Here is a 15,278-nt window from a genome sequence, read left to right as displayed (position 1 = left end):
GCTGAGCCGTGTGACCCAGGGTCAGCAGGTCTTTTCCGGACTGGTCAGTGAGAGACGGTGCCCCAGGCCTCGGCTGGTGGGCGTGTGCAGTGCCACGGGGGCTGGCCTGTGCACAGGAGGGCAGCATGAGGGGAGGCTGGACAGGAAGCAGTCCCAGAAATGACAAGGTTATCCTGAAGGTGGTAGGAAAGGAGCGTGCAGGAACTTGATTTAGGGAAAGAGTTGTGTGTTCAGAGGGTCTGGCCCCCCAAGGTCGGACAGCTGGGTGAAGTGCCGTCCTTCTAGGATAGAAGTGACCAGAGGTCCAGGAGCAGCTTCCACTCAGGGTCACAAGACCAGGACTGCCCTTCCCTGCTGTAGCCAGAGCCACAGAAAAGCCTTGCGATGGCATTGCCGGCAGCCTCTGTCCTTCCTGTTGCTCGTTTGGCTTGAAGCACAGTTTTATTTTCACGGTAATCGTTTGGGGTTAACTGGTCGTCTACCTTAGAACTGCCACCTGTTCCATGTACTCACCGTATAGACGTAGTTCTGCACAGCCTTCCTAATGTGGCATGCCCTGAACACGCTCCAGAGTGGAAGGAGACCTAACTAGCCATTTGATTTTTTTTTTTTTTAACTGTCCATTTTCTCCCTGGCCCGTGATGAGAAAAATGAACTGCTCCTGGGAGCATTCGGCCTCACCGCCTTCACTTGCTCTTGCTTGAACTGGAATGACAGGGGAGAATATGTGAGGGCCTCCCCAAAGGGAAGTCGCCAGAACCCCCTCATTGCCTTTTCTCTCTCTCTCTCCAGGTCATGCAATATTTAAACTCACGTATCTAAGCAATCATGACTATAAACACCTCTACTTTGAATCTGACGCTGCTACCGTCAACGAAATCGTACTCAAGGTGAGTGTTCCTCCTCCGCCCGTGTGCGGGGTGGGCTTCTGCACGGCCGGTTCTCAGGCCAGCGGCAGCCCCCTCCTCCCCGCACTGGACAGGGCTCCACACCCACGTCAGCCAAAGCGGAGTCCCTGGGGCTTCCTCCTCCAGTAATCCTGCTTCTTCGTGTATTTATCCTTTTTATGCACCATTTTTCTCCTCCCATCCATTGTCAGGAGCTCCTTGAGGCTCCAGGAACGGGCTCCAAGGAGATTGTTGTTCTTGTGTGGAGACACTTAATGTATTCAAGGTAATTTTAGCAACCTGTCATAAACATGTTCAACTTGACGGTACGATCCTGTGTTACCGGACCTCAGCCGTGCCCACTGAGCACTTTCTGTGTGCCAGGCTAGCACTCAGGATGCTGCGGTGACGGACCCGGCCCTGCCCCCAGAAAGCCCTTCCTCTGTCAGAGCAGACACACGTTAAACATTAAATTACACAGATTGTTAAACAGTCACAAAGGTACCACGTGGATGTGGAAAAGGTAAACTGACGGGGGTAGAGGGGACGGGTGGAGAGCTGAACCCTGACGGCTAGATGAAAGGCACAGATTTTACCAGGTGGGGAGAGAGAAAACGCATCTCCTGGAGCAGACCGTGGAGGGCGGAGAAGCAGGGCAAGCGTGTGAGGCTGGGGGGTGGCACCCAGGCCCATATGGCTGGAGCAGAGCGGGGCAGAAAGGTCAGGTCACGCAGAACCTTGCAAAATGGAGACGGGCTGAGAAGAGCTCCCCTGGGGTCTTGGGAGGGCTGGGGTAGGGCCCGAGACAGTGCATCTCTAAGAGGTTCCCAGGTCCTGCCCAGGCTGTTGGTCTGTGCACCACACTCTGAGTCACCCTGGACTAGTGGTTTTCAGACTTCTCGAAACCAAAAGTGCTTTCTTCAAGCGGAATCTTCCACAGACGGAACAGATAGCAACAACAGAGCTGCTTAGTTGGGGTGGAGCAGGGCTTACAGCCAGAGGGTGACTCTGGTAACTCTGTGTGACTCTGGCTGGTCACATCACCTCTCAGGCCCTCAGTTTCTCTGCCTGTAAAATGGAGATAATGGTAGGTACCCTGCCCCACCGCAGCAAAGGGCTCCTGGAACAGGGGTCAAATGAGGTCGTGTAAACCTACCTAAGTTAGTGTTCATTCTCCTCTTGAGAGTGAAAGCCGTCGAGTAATAATAATAAAAGTAGCTAAGCTGTACTTGAGGGCTTGCAGAATACAGGACCTGAGCTAAGCACTATCTACCTTCTTTCACAGAATCTCCATGGTTCTGCAAGACGGTACTGTAAAAATCTTTCCCACTTCATCCCATTTCCTAGATGAAAACTGAGACTCAGAAACAGATCTTAGCCAGGACCATGAATGGCAGAACTGGACCTGACCGCAGGTTTGGCAGCTTCCAGAACTTGGGCTCCTGACCCCCCGGATGTGTGCACCCTTGAGGAGTTGAAAGAGAGGTTTCCATGAAATGGCATTGTTTTGCAGAGACATTTCGAGGCCACGTCCTCATGGCTGCCAAAGATTTCCAAAAGTAGTAGATGGACATGGAAGGATAAAGCTGGTGGGGGGGACAGTCGGGACCAGGGCCCACCTCGGACCAGGTGGTGGGGACACGGGGCGTGCTGCGGTGCCTGAAACCGGCAAGCTAATAGTTAACTTGCCAGATTGTCACCAGACAGCACAGGGAACTTGTGCAGTGTTCGGGGACCAGGTAAAGAAATATTCCATTACCCCATCAGGGGCTGGCCTTTTTTTATAGCCAGCATTAAAATATTCAAGACCTGAGAAGGATTCTAGTAAAATTATAATCCTGTGTTTGACATCAAAATAATTTTCACAACAGCAGATTGATGACAGAAACACGGGTTTATGACTTCAGTCCGAGGCTCTGCGAGAGCAAGTGCAGAGAAATCATTTTCCAGGACCAAATGCTCCCTCGAAGCAGATGCTTTTCTGCAAAATCCCTGAGGCCTGTCGCCTCTCCTGAAATGTCTGTTTTCATATGAAAATGTTTGCAGAAATATTGCATCACGCCCGAGACTCCAGGAGAGTCACAGCGAGCCCAGACCTGATTTACTTAGAGAGCTAATGGTCATGATCCTGATGGAAGATTAAATTTCATGTTTTCTGTCTCTGATTTTTATAGCAATTTAAATACTTAGCCTTCTCTGCCATCCCCACAGTGACTGCGGGCTTTGCACCGGCACCGAGTGGCTGAGGCCCCGGCCCCGCGTCCCAGAATTTGCCAGAAATGTTTCCATCGGAGGCTCTTCCAGGTGTCAGGCCTAGACTCAAGTACTGCACGTGGTGGTTCTAGAATTCAGAAGTTTTGCATAAAATGAGAGCTTTTGATGGAAACTGAAGGGAGGAGATAAGGGCCAGAGGCCACTGTGAAAGAAGATGTTACGAACAGGCAGTCTCCGTCCAGTGATTTTATCCCGTCATGTTCTTCTCTCGTGTGGAAACATTAATGTCTCTCATTTCTTGAACGCCAACGGCATACAAGACATTGTATGTAATTATTTAATCTTCACGACTGCCCTGCAGAGTGTAGACATTATCATCCCCATTTTGTAGATGAGGAAATAGAGGCCCAAAGCCAGAGAATGTGCTGAGGTTGGAGCCTCTGCTTGAACCCCAGCCCGAAGGAGTCCCAGGCCTGTCCCTTCAACCCCGAGCTGTAACTGAGCTAAGCCATGTGTGGTCCCTAATTCTGCAGGCTTCGAGATGAATCTCAGAGGAATCATTGGTCTCTTCAAATTGGGTTCTTCTCGTGATCGAGTGATGGAGGCTGTGGCTTTATTGACCATGAAAACTCCCTATATTTTTATGCCGTAAGCTGTAAAATGCATTGAAAGTGAAACACTCTATAGTGCATAAAATTGTGCCAGTTTTAAGCCACAGCATATTAACCAACTAATGGCAGACCAAAGGGCGTTTTTATCTTTTGATTATTACATTAATCTTCCATTAAAATTATCTATGTGATTATCACAAAGCACTGAAGATAATAAATTTAGGAGATAGTTGGCTAGTTAAGGATCATTTTTAAATGCTTTTGTCAAGTTATGTGTGCCAAAAATACACTGAAAACACTAGGTTGGCTGAGTGTGCAAACAGTATAATCCAAAGATTGCTCTTATTAAGAATGATAAAACCTCTTATTTCCATGCATTGTAGTGTCCCACATCGTCAGCCCGGCCCCGCGGTCCTCATGATTTATTGCTCTCAGCTGGTAGCTCAGCGAGGCAGTGGGCCAAGCATGTCAGGCCTTCTGTACTCACACACCAGTCCTTAACGCCTGCTGCTGCTGGCGACTGTCAGAGCAGGAAGTTTGGAGGGGGACACCGTGTCTGTGAGGCATCCATCCCGCACCGCTTCCCCACGACACCCCCGACTCCTTTCTCACAGTCAGCGCGGCCCTCGCCCGCTCAGGGTGTGGGACGCGGGGCCCTCAGAGGGGAATCAACCGAAGTGGTGGCTGGTCGATGGAGTCAAAATACTTGGGTTTCCTAGCATAACTTTTAGATACTTGAGAGTGAAGAGAAAGGTGTTTGTTCAAAAAAAAGCCCCAGCCAGAGGGCGGCAGGGGCAGTGGGAGGAATGGTATCTGGGCGGGGTGGGGGGGCACGCCTCTCTGGAGGCCAGGGGCCTGGGAGACTAGAAGCATGTTAATCAAGGGCAGTCCCGGCGCAGACACTTGCTGGCTTTGTGGCCTTGAGTAAACGCACCGCCATTCTGTGCCTTGATTTTCTCATCTGCACAAGGGGATGATGACGGCATCGATGTCGTGGGCTTTTGTGAAGGTTCCATGAGTTGGTCCTTGCAGAGCACCCCAGCAGCGCCACCACCACGCTGCCCAGCCTGGAGTTCACGGTCCACACTGTGGCACAGGCCTGATCCCGGCACCACTGCCCTCCCTGGCTCCTCCCGGCCCACCTGGACCGCCCACTAAGTTGTTCGGTTCCACAGATCCCTCGCTGTCTTCTGCTGCTGTGCTGGGACGTGTGCCGGTTCTCCCCTGCCCCTTGTACACCCCAGACCCCTATTTCTCTCTCAGAACCCAACTGGCTCATTCCCTCTGCAAGACGTCCCTGCCCCACGTCTCCCTGATCATTACCCCATTCTTTTGTGCTCCTTCTGTCTCGGGTGTCACGCTTGTCATGCTCTTGGGTACTCACCAGGCTGTGAGTGCCTCGGAGCAGGGACCATGTCTTACTTTTCCCCAGTCTCTTGAACCAAGCATGGGGCCAGGCTCAGACACGGAGGTGCTTGGGTGCCGGAGGTGCTGCGGACATTGACCGTGTGCAGCCGCCACCCGGGCGCGTCCCAGCTGTGTGCTCCCCACAGAGGACCCTCCCAGCTCTGACCCTTGCCTCTGGGTGATCCTGGTCAGCGAGGTGCCCTTCCCTGAGGCTCACTCCTTTTTATCAGATGAGTCCAGGTGGGCAGGGTGCTCGTGGGCAGTAGAGGAAATCCCGTAAGTAGAAGCTCTGTACCTTTGGGGGCGGGGAGGGGGAGGCTGCGTCCAGAACCTCGATTCAGTTGGTTTCTCATCCCTGCAATGTTCTCGTCTTCCAGACGAGGAAAGCAGGGCTCAAGGAAGTCCTGTGCAGGCCCAGGACTGCACAGCAGGCGAACAGAACCAGGAAGCCTGGCGCACGGCCTTCCGGAAGGCAGCATGTGCTGAGGAGGGAGCACAGGCTCTGCAATCAGAAAAGCTCCACCACTGGTGGCTGAAGGGCCCGCAGCAGCCACTTGTCCCCTCCAGGCCTCCATCTTCCGGCTTAAAGCGGGCTCCGTCCCAGCCTGCCAGGTTGCTGCGGTGACTCGGCTCCGGGCACAAGAGAGCACCTGGGCTCCCAGCCTGGGTCAGGGCCCTTCCCTTCTTCGCCCTGGGCAAACGGAGAGGCTGCCGAGTGACTGGACTATGTCCTCTTGCTTTCTAGGTGAACTACATCCTGGAATCACGAGCAAGCACTGCCCGGGCTGACTATTTTGCTCAAAAACAAAGAAAACTGAACAGACGTACAAGCTTCAGCTTCCAGAAGGAGAAGAAATCAGGGCAGCAATGACACCGGCCTCCAACCCCAATCTGTCGCCGTAGCTCAGAGCCTGCCTGCCGGGGCCAGGTGGCCCCAGAGCCCACCCCGTGTCCCGCAGTCCTCAGCGGCAGGCCAGCCCCTGGCTCACGGCCACAAGGCTGGGGGGCTCTTGGGGAACGGAGCCGGGGACATCTCCACGGGACCGAAGCCTGAGTGGCAGTGGCTTTGATGAGCAGTGCCAGGGGCCAGAACACAGGCACCCCGCCCAGCCGTCTTCACTGCCCGACGGCCCTGCTGAGGATGTACATAGCCATGCCCAGACATTTCCTTGCAACTTGATCAAATTTCTTAAAACAAACGAAGAACAAAAATGTACATTTCTTTTTTTTTTTTTTTCCTTTTAATAAACAGGTGTACTCTTTACCACGGTTGGTATGACGGGCCATTCTTTGGGGCAGAGGATTGATCATGTCATTCTCTTTAAAATCTGTTCCCATATTGAACAAGCAGATTGGAAAAGCTATGGCTCGATTTCTCAGAAGAAATGTTTAGGGCTTAGTCAATAGTTTTAACTATGCCATTCGTTTAAATGAGTGCATTGCTTTGAGGATAGTATCTTACTAAAGTTAGGAAGGGGAGCCGGCGATGTGTGTCCCAGGCTGTGCCCCTTCAGGAGTCACCTCTCGTCCGCTCATCCCCGAACCTCTTGGTTTTGGAGACGCGGGACTGCGTGCAGTTTATGCCCGGGGCGCCGGGAGAATGGGGTGACGGCTGGTCTTCGGGTCACGCTGAGCTCCCGGCACAAGCGGGCTTTTCCATTTCTTAAATAGCAAGTGTCCGTTTCAGCTAGCAATTAGACCTGCATGTGGACTTCTCCTGGAACTGGGAGAGTCTCTGCTCTACTGACTCAGAAGGGCCCCCGCTCCCCTTCCTCCTGTCCACACAGTGCCTGCCTCCTTGTCTGAGCAGGCGGGACGCTGCTTTGTCTCACTCTGTCAGGGCGCGGTGAGCAGAGATGGCAGGGCAGAGGGACGCCTGCTCCCCCGGGTCCGACTGCGCGGGTGGGGGGCGGGCAAGGATCGAGCATCGCTGACACCACACCTCTGGCCACACCAGATGCCTCTGCGGTCCTCACCAGCCACTCCAGGGTCCCTCCCAGGGTGACGTCCTTTCGCACGGTCCCCGGCCAGGGTCGAGGACCGGATGTTTCACTGAGGACCCGCGTTTCAAACAGTTTTTTAAATTGTTGTACAGGAAGAGATGTGACGAAAACAGCATCTCGAAGTCGAGTGTGTTTCTTTGCACTGGGGGCATTTTAATGAATTCCTCTTTCATTCTGATCTTTGTTCAGCCAACAGAAGCATCCTTTTCTAACGTCTTCCATTCCTACCCACCCCAGAAACAAAAGAAATATTATTTGTAGCTTGCTATCTGTATTTGGATTTTTAGCAATTTTATATTTAGATACCTTTGAAAAATGTAAATGACTAATTTGGTCATTAAATCTTGTGACATATTCAATATTAAAACGATATTAAAATAAAAGTCATATAAATACCATCTTTTGCGTATTGCTTTGAATTCTCGAAGTCTCGAGCACATCATCCTGACTTGCGCGTCACTCTGGGGAGGGGCATTCGCGGCAGCTGATGTGCCCAAGGTCTCTGAAATGCACCGTGGGCTTCCTCACATACTGAGCAAGACAGGATGACCCTCTTCACTCGGGGGCGACATCGAGATCTTGACCTCCCTCCAGTACGGAGACCCACCCCGTTCTCGTATCGGGAAGTATGGCACGTGCGCAGTTTACGTAAAGCTCATCCGTCCAGCTGACGCAAGAATTGAAGGGGGAACACCGTAAAACCACCCAGGCCGACCAGATATCAGGACCGTTTAAATTCAGTTTTTCCTCGGCCCCTCTCTCACACCCCACACCTGGATTTTAAGAGAGGACCAGGAGCTCCTCGGGGATACACCTGACAAAGCAGGAGCTCGGCAGAGCCGAGGTAAGGTCCCCCCGGGCCCCACTTGCTCTCCCAGCAGCACCCTGACCTGGCTCTGGGGCGGCCCCGCCCCCACCCCACATGACAGTGCCGGCAGCCCCGCTCCCTGGAGCCCTGGCCTCAGCTGGCCGCTGGGAACCGCACCCCCCCGCCCCCCACCCCGGCCTGTTGGCCTACAGCACACCAGGCGGGCTGTGTGCTGGGCCCCGACCCATATGCCTGGGCCCCTGTAACTCCCACAGCCGACCTGTGGCAGGTCCTGGCATTACCTCTGTTCCAGAGGTGAGGACTTGGGGCGTGGAAGGGTCTCACCTCTCATTGGGACACACCACGACCGACACCCGCAGCCACAGCTGGTGGCTTTGCGGCCTTGAGGTGGGCACTGCCTCCGCGGGGCCTCGGTTTCCTCATCCGTAAATAGAGATGCTGGAGTAGGTGACCTCTGCGGAGCTTTCTAGAGAGTGTCTTACATGTCTCGGAATCAGTGAGCCCAGCCTTCTTTCCGGCGGCTTCTGTTTGCCAAAACTTGCAGGAGACTTTCTGCTTCTGAACAAGAATTCCGAGAAAGACTCGCGGCCGTTTAGTCCATCCTCCTCTCTTGGGGCGGCAAGTGCGTGTGCCCTCCCAGTCTTTGAGCCCCTGCTTGCACACCTCCGCCAGTGGAGCACGCGCCCCCGTGCGGCTCCGTGCTTTTCCTTGTTGGCCCATTTGGTCACCCTAGGCTGACCTTCCCTAGTGGCCTGCCAGAACCACCCAGCGCGCCTCAGCCTCTGCACGTCAGATCCCTTTTCCACCCTGAGCGGCAGCTGCCTCCCAGCACCCCCTACCGCGGCCCCAGGACCGGTGTCCACACTGACCCCCACCCTGAGTCTTCTCTTCATGGTGAAGAAGCTTACCCCCACCCCTGTTGTGCCCCTGAAAACCCGCCAGCTGCTTCCGTTCCCCGGGTCGGGTTGCCAAACATCAGCGGTGGGAGGGGAGCGAGGTTCTGACGTAGCCGTCAAGGCGCTCACGGTCTGGTGAGGCCAGGAGATGGACAAGTGATCCCCAGGCTACCCCGGAGTGGCTGCCATGGAAACTCTGGGGGGACCAGCGGGGGCCTGGAGGCCTGAGGTATGTGGTGCGGCGGCCAGCTCCCGGTGTCACGGGTGTCCTGGGGCTCCCTGAGGGGTAGGTTACACAGCGTGCAGGAGTGTGTCAGGAAGCTGGAACCGTTCCGCACCAACCGGGCTGGGAAGGGCCCGGCGTGATGGCCCCCGGCCCCCTAATCCTCCTTCTGCAGATGCGGTAGCAGGCAGAGTAGCAGAGTCCCTCCCCTGGGAAGTGGCCTCCAGCCTCCCGACCGGCCTCCGTCTTGGCCCCCGATGGCCGATGAGGCCTAAACGCCCCACATCCTGCAGGCACCACCAAGGCCCCAACGGGGAGGGCCCTGCTGTTCACAGAGCAGCCCAGGAGGGGGAAAGAGTTAAGCCTGTCATGTTCTGTTCCCACCAAACACCTCTGCTTAAATGCAAAGTCCCAACAGGGTGGTGTTTGCTATAAAAGCCCTAAGAGTGATTTGTGAAGTCTCGAAGCCCTGTAATCTCGTCAGCGTAATGGGATTATATTTCAAATCACCACAGCCTGTTCATTACCCATTTAAACTCCTCTGACAGAGGAAAACTTACATGAAACGTGCACGGCAGCCCTTGCCGACTTCCCCACTCTCCTTCCTGATTAGACAAACAGATGCTGAGGTCTGGAATGAAAAAATAATGTGCCCATTTATTCATTTTTCTGACAAGTCACAATAGATTTTTAACTGCCAATGAGTGACCTCCCGGAGGTGCGGCGGCTGGGGAGGCGCCCGCCAGGCAGCGAGTGGTCATTTCTGCCCGTGCCGGCCCCTGTCCTGGCCGGGATTCCTCCTGGGACCAGAGCTGGCTGCCAGTCTGAGCCGCTCTCCCCGCCCCGTCCTGGCCGACTGCAGGTGCCCTCAGCCAGGGTGGGGAGGGCTGTCTGCTGGGCCTTCCCGCTGTCACCAACCCCAGGGGTTCAGGGGCCTCCTCCAGGACACGGCCGTGGCCTAAAGTCAAAGCCCCAGGTAGGAAGCCCCGGCCTGCCCTTGTCCAGCCAGGTGATTGAGGAGCCTCAGTTTCCCCATCTGTAAAATGGAGAAAGTAGAACTCCTCTCAGGGGTGCCTGGGTGGCTCGGTCAGATAAGTGTCTGACTCTGGATTTTGGCTCAGGTCGTGACCTCACGGTTCGTGAGATCGAGCCCCGAGTCGGGGTCTGTGCTGACAGTGCAGAGCCTGCTTGAGATTCTCTCCCTCTCTCTCTCTGCCCCTCACCCACACACATGCGTGCTCTCTTTCTCTCTCTCTCAAAATAAATAAACTTAAAAAAAAAAATTTTTTTTAAATAAACTGCTTAGAGAGAGCTCATCTCAGTGATAAGGGGTCAGTGACCCAGCCTGGGCTGGTATGCACTCAGCTCCCACTCTGGGCTGCCTAGGACAACCGTCCCCAGTCAGCGCCCCCCAGGCTGTGACAAGGACTGAATGGGCCACCAAGTGCGGGGCCTTCCCTTGACCATGACCTCTAGTGTAATAGGCCTTTGGGGACCCTTGCTGGGTCACAGGGTCCCAGAGCAGGTGGGCAGAGGAGCCCCTCTGGCTCTCTGCCCTGTGACGATACCTGGAGCAGGGGTGGGCTGGGGAGAGGCAGCTGTGTCAGGGACCCAGCTCTGCCCGTCCCTGGGGCTCCCCCCTCCTAATTCAGAAGCAGGACACTGCTCCTGAGCTGTGCCACCGGCTGGAGGGAGCCCTATGGCAGTTGCATGAGGCATAAATAAGATAATGTCGCAGGCCTGGTGCACAGTGGGGGATGGGCAGCCATGAGACAAGGGTGCCCAGGTCACATACTCACTGGGAACACCCTGGCCAAGGTCTTCCCGGCCAGCAGGACTTCAGGCCTCAGGGCGTGAACCCAGGCCCCTAGGGAAGGTCTCTGGGCCCCCCCTCCCCGCCCCCCTCTCAGTGCCCACCCGCCCCCTTCCACCCCACGCCCACCCCCCCTGCCTGCCTCTGCCGAGAAACTCCAGACAGAGCTCCCATCTGTATGCATTCCCTCCATGAATACGTAAGAAATACTGTGAGGCTAATTCTTTTTAAAATGATAAAATTCGTCTGTGTTATAGCATTCCAGCCCCCAGCTTCCTGAAAGCTAAAAATATTTTAATGTCATATTCCCATGTAAATTTTAGTTTAGAATTTAATACCCTTTTAACATACATTAAATTTTTAGCATTCTTCAAGCCCTTGACTCTTTTAAGGGTTTAGCTGATGTACACTGGAGAAAAAGGATGGTGGAGGCTGTAAATTAGGAGAGAAGGAAAGTTCTAGATCAAGGTGGCCCCCAAACCTCTGCACCCACCTCATCTTGGGGGTTACTCCTCTGGACTGGGGAGCATCTGAGCCAAACCCTGGGATCCTGGGGAGGTGTCAGAAGTCTCGTTTCCTTACTGGAAAGTCACAGCTGCTTTGTGGCTATGGGGAGAATTCACTAGAGCAGCCCCGGTCTGGGGAGCCAGGATGGCCCGGGGCCAAGGGCATGGGCGCTGCGGTCAGGATGGGGTCAAGCGCTAGTTCTGCCACTTGCCAACAGGTGACTTTGGTGTGTTTCTGTGCCTGTTTTCCTGGCCCCCAAACAGGGCCAAGGTCAGCTTGTGCACAGGTGATGTTTGAGAGAATACACATGAAAGGGGGCTGTCATCGGCTCCACAGAGTAGGTGACCTCCAGGGTGAACTGGCTGGCCTTGCTGAGGGGTCCACGATGATGACACGTGTGCAAACTCGAGTAGATCATTTTGGTTGATCTGTACCTGGCTCCAGCCCCTAGAGTGAGTCCTCAATCACCCCACAATGCAGGGCCCCCCAAAGCTGTCTTTGCGAAGCCTCATGATTGGCCCACGGGCTGCGGCCTCCTAGGACTCCCCCTCCTGGGGTAGGCCTTGAAGAGCCAGGGGAAGGCTCTGATAATGGCGGGGAGGGGGGGTCCACAGTTGCCTTTAGGGACAAATAGGGTGGGGGCTTCATGTCCCCCGGGGCATCCAAGGTCAGGGCCTGGGGCCTGCATGAGCACTCTCCCCACAGCTGGCACTCTGGGGTCGGGGGCTGCACTGACCGGGGCCCACACCCTCCTGCCGGAGTCACCGTGCCAGGGTCTTGGAGTGAATCCTTCCATCTGCCTGACGGCCCATCTGTGAGAAGCAGGCAGAAATAATAAGACGTCCCTCATGGGCTGCTGAGGTGAGGTCACGCCCAGGGAGGCCCCGGGGCCATAGGAGCCGCCATGATCGAGGCAATGTGGAGGAAAGGCCTCTGTCCAAGCAATCGTTAACCAGAATTACAAATTTAGCGCGGAGGCCTGAAATCCGGTGAGAGGGCAGCTCTGCTTTCTAATGGCTTTCCGGGGAAGATAGAATGCCTTGACTGACAGAGACAAGCCACAGTTTAGACTCCAACCAGGGTCTGCGACTAAAGCAGCCGCCGTGTTAACTTAGATTTACGAAGAGTGTCTCCATCCTGGCAAGAGGAAGGCATGGGGAGAGGGAGCTGCTGCCATTGTGGGAGGCTGGGGGACCCGGGAGCCAGGTAGGGATCCCCGTCTAACCCACCCCAGAAGACGCCCAAGGAATCCTTCCAAGGCAGCTACTATAAGGTGAGAGCAGTTTCCTGATGAGGAGTGAGTTCCTCAACTCTGGAAGAATGTAAGCATTCAGCATTCATTCAACAAGCATCCACCAGTGCCTACCTTGGAGTCTGCCCAAACAGGCCCTGAATGTGTGGAAATGATCTGATGTAGAGCCTGTCCTTGGGAACTCCTGGTCGATGAGGCCATGACCCTGTCTCTAAGTGCTCAGGTGGCCAGATGTCTGTAACAGAAGCTGCTGGGCCTGGGGAGTAGAAGCAGACACAGCCCTCTTCTGTTCGCGGCCAGGGGCTCCTGGTAAAGGCGACGGGTGGCTCAGAATGATCTAATTGGAGGACAAGTGGTGAATGCCGGGGGAGGACAGATCCCAAGGCAGAGAACTGCAAGAGGAACTCTCCAAGGAGGAGAAAAGCCAGTGCCTTTCAAGTCCAGCCCGTCCGTGGGGAGAGCTGTTAGCAAGAGGTGACTCCTCGGTCTCCCTCTGAGCTCAGGCAGCCTTGCTGTGGGACCCACGGCCGCGGTGCCACAGGGGCCTAGAGCTCACAGATGGTTGTCTTCATGCTTAGCCAAGAAATCCTCCACGTCTATGGAGAGCGGGCCTCCCGGCGGCTACTCCCGGATGGGGTTTCTCCCATGCCGGAAAAGGAAACCTTTGGGTTCAGGGGAGGGACTTATCTCCCTGGGGAGCAGGGACCAGACGTCCTTCCTAGGCTGCCACAGAGCCCCTCCCAGCTGACACTCGCACCTCCCAACGCGGGAGACCAGCCTTTGGTCAACGTAAGTGTCACCGGTGCCCTGTGTCACCTTGATGCCCCTCAGCTCTACTGTCCCGTTTCTGGGCCTCATTTTCTCTTCCTGAGAAGGGCATCCTTGGGGCACCCGGCTGGCTCAGTTGGTAGAGCATGCAACCCTTGATCTCAGGGTTATGAGTTCAAGCCCCACCCTGGGTGTAGACATTACTTAAATAAATGAATAAATAAACTTAAGAAGAAGAAGAAGAAGAAGAAGAAGGAGAAGAAAGAAGAAAGAAGTCATCCTCCACATGGCAAGAATGACCTAGACAAGATTTCCAAGCCTCAGAAGGATCTCTCTCCCAAATACCATATACACATCCCAGGCCAGGTCTCTGATTGGTCCCACAGGGATCACATGTCCATCCCTGGGCCAATCCCTGGGGCTAGGGGCTGAGCTACCATGATGGGCAGCAGGTCCATGACTTTGGGGCTCGGGGGAAGGGGCCCCATTTACCAGAGCAGGGGAGGGGGCAGGTAAAATCTGGGCACCTCTTTAGCAGTTATTATGTGCCAACCACTCTGCTAAATACCTTTTTTTTTAATTTTCTCAAACTCAGCGAGAAGTGGGGGTCCACAGCATCCTTCCGCAATAACAAGGCCTAAAGGGTGAAGGAGTTTGCCCAGCAAGGAAAGGGGTGTTCGTGGGACCTGGACCTGCCTCTGACTCCAGTCCCGAATGTCCCCACCTGTAGGGCTCCCTCCTCCATACGGGCACAGTGGAGGTGGAATCCTCGCTTCGACCACAGCGCCCCCGGGGAATAGTGTGTGTGTGTGTGTGTGTGTGTGTGTGTGTGAGCTTCATCCACCAGCAGCCGGCTAACCCTCCCTCCCCTCCCAGGCAGGGGCGCCCACCCTCACACACCTGTGCCCCGGGCACAGCCGAAGCTGACGGCCGTCTGCTCTCCGAGGAGGCCGAACACGTCTCCAAGCAGCCCCTTCCCCACAGCCGAACAGCTGGCCACCATCTTGGCACACATTTCCCTGTCACGTCTGATTTGCAAAGTCATGTCTGGAACAGACCCACAGGAGCGTCCAGTTGGGGGCTTTTTCAGGTCAAGGAGTACTTTCCAGAGAGTCTCTGGTTCTTCGGAGGAGAAAAAGAATGTGAAGACAAGGAAAAGAACCCTGTCTCTGTTGCGGGGCCAACACTCCCACCAGTGGAATCTTCCTCTGGGCCACTCTGGGCTACGGCCTTAAAGATCACCTTGAGGCTCTGTCATTATCCCATTTGACAGATGAGGAAGTCGAGGCTCACAGGAGTCCTGTCGCTTTCCCAAGGTCACATGGCTGCTGAGGGCGGAACTGGGATTTGAACAGGGCCGTTCCAGCTGCCCAAGCCCCTGCTCCTCACCATCATATCGACAGCCTTCCAGCAGATGCCTGAACTGGGCTGTCCGGCTGGCCTGACTCCAACACCTCCTCCTCCTCTAGGAAGCCTGCCTGAGCCGGCAAGGCCCACCTCTGCTGCTCTGCTCCTTCCGCTGCTGACTGGGGTTTCTGGTTTCCAGGGCATCCAGGGAGGGCCCCGCCAGAGCTGGGTGGCTTTGACCCTTCGAAGGCATCCTCTTAGCCAAGGCATTTTGACTGCAAGGAACAGAAGCCCACGAGAACGCAGGCAACGGGAGCCCCATAAAAACCCACAGGCCTCAGCACAGCCAGGCACTGTGGGAACCAAGCGGGGCCCTCGAGGACCGGGCCACACTCCCCTTCTCAGAGGCCTGGGCTGTGGGTCACCTCTCCCTCTCTCTGGCTCCTTTTGGGCATCCTGGTGGTGAAGATACCCATAAGCACCAGCCCCCAAGACCGCATGCTCCCCATCTGCACGGCCAC

At 55.2% G+C, this 15,278-nt stretch overlaps 1 protein-coding gene across 6 annotated transcripts in view; it reads left to right on the top strand.

Annotated features, from left to right (window-relative positions):
- Positions 1 to 7,520, top strand: part of MAPKAP1 (MAPK associated protein 1) — a 244,506-nt gene extending 236,986 nt beyond the window's left edge. For all 6 annotated transcript variants that reach the window (XM_047069551.1, XM_047069560.1, XM_047069567.1 and 3 more), the window contains 2 exons: positions 793 to 890; positions 5,865 to 7,520. In XM_047069551.1, the coding sequence (XP_046925507.1) occupies positions 793 to 890; positions 5,865 to 5,990 (224 nt within the window). In that variant the 3' untranslated portion in view covers positions 5,991 to 7,520. The remainder of the gene's footprint in view (positions 1 to 792; positions 891 to 5,864) is intronic.
- Positions 7,521 to 15,278: the final 7,758 nt, after the last annotated feature.

This window comes from Lynx rufus, unplaced genomic scaffold, assembly GCF_022079265.1.
Source record: "Lynx rufus isolate CCGP_SWC_20201006 ecotype Redwood Valley unplaced genomic scaffold, mLynRuf1.p SCAF_10, whole genome shotgun sequence".
Taxonomy (NCBI): Eukaryota; Metazoa; Chordata; class Mammalia; order Carnivora; family Felidae; genus Lynx; species Lynx rufus.
The sequence above is the reverse complement of the archived record's forward strand: the minus strand, read 5'-3'. Positions and strand labels throughout refer to the sequence as shown.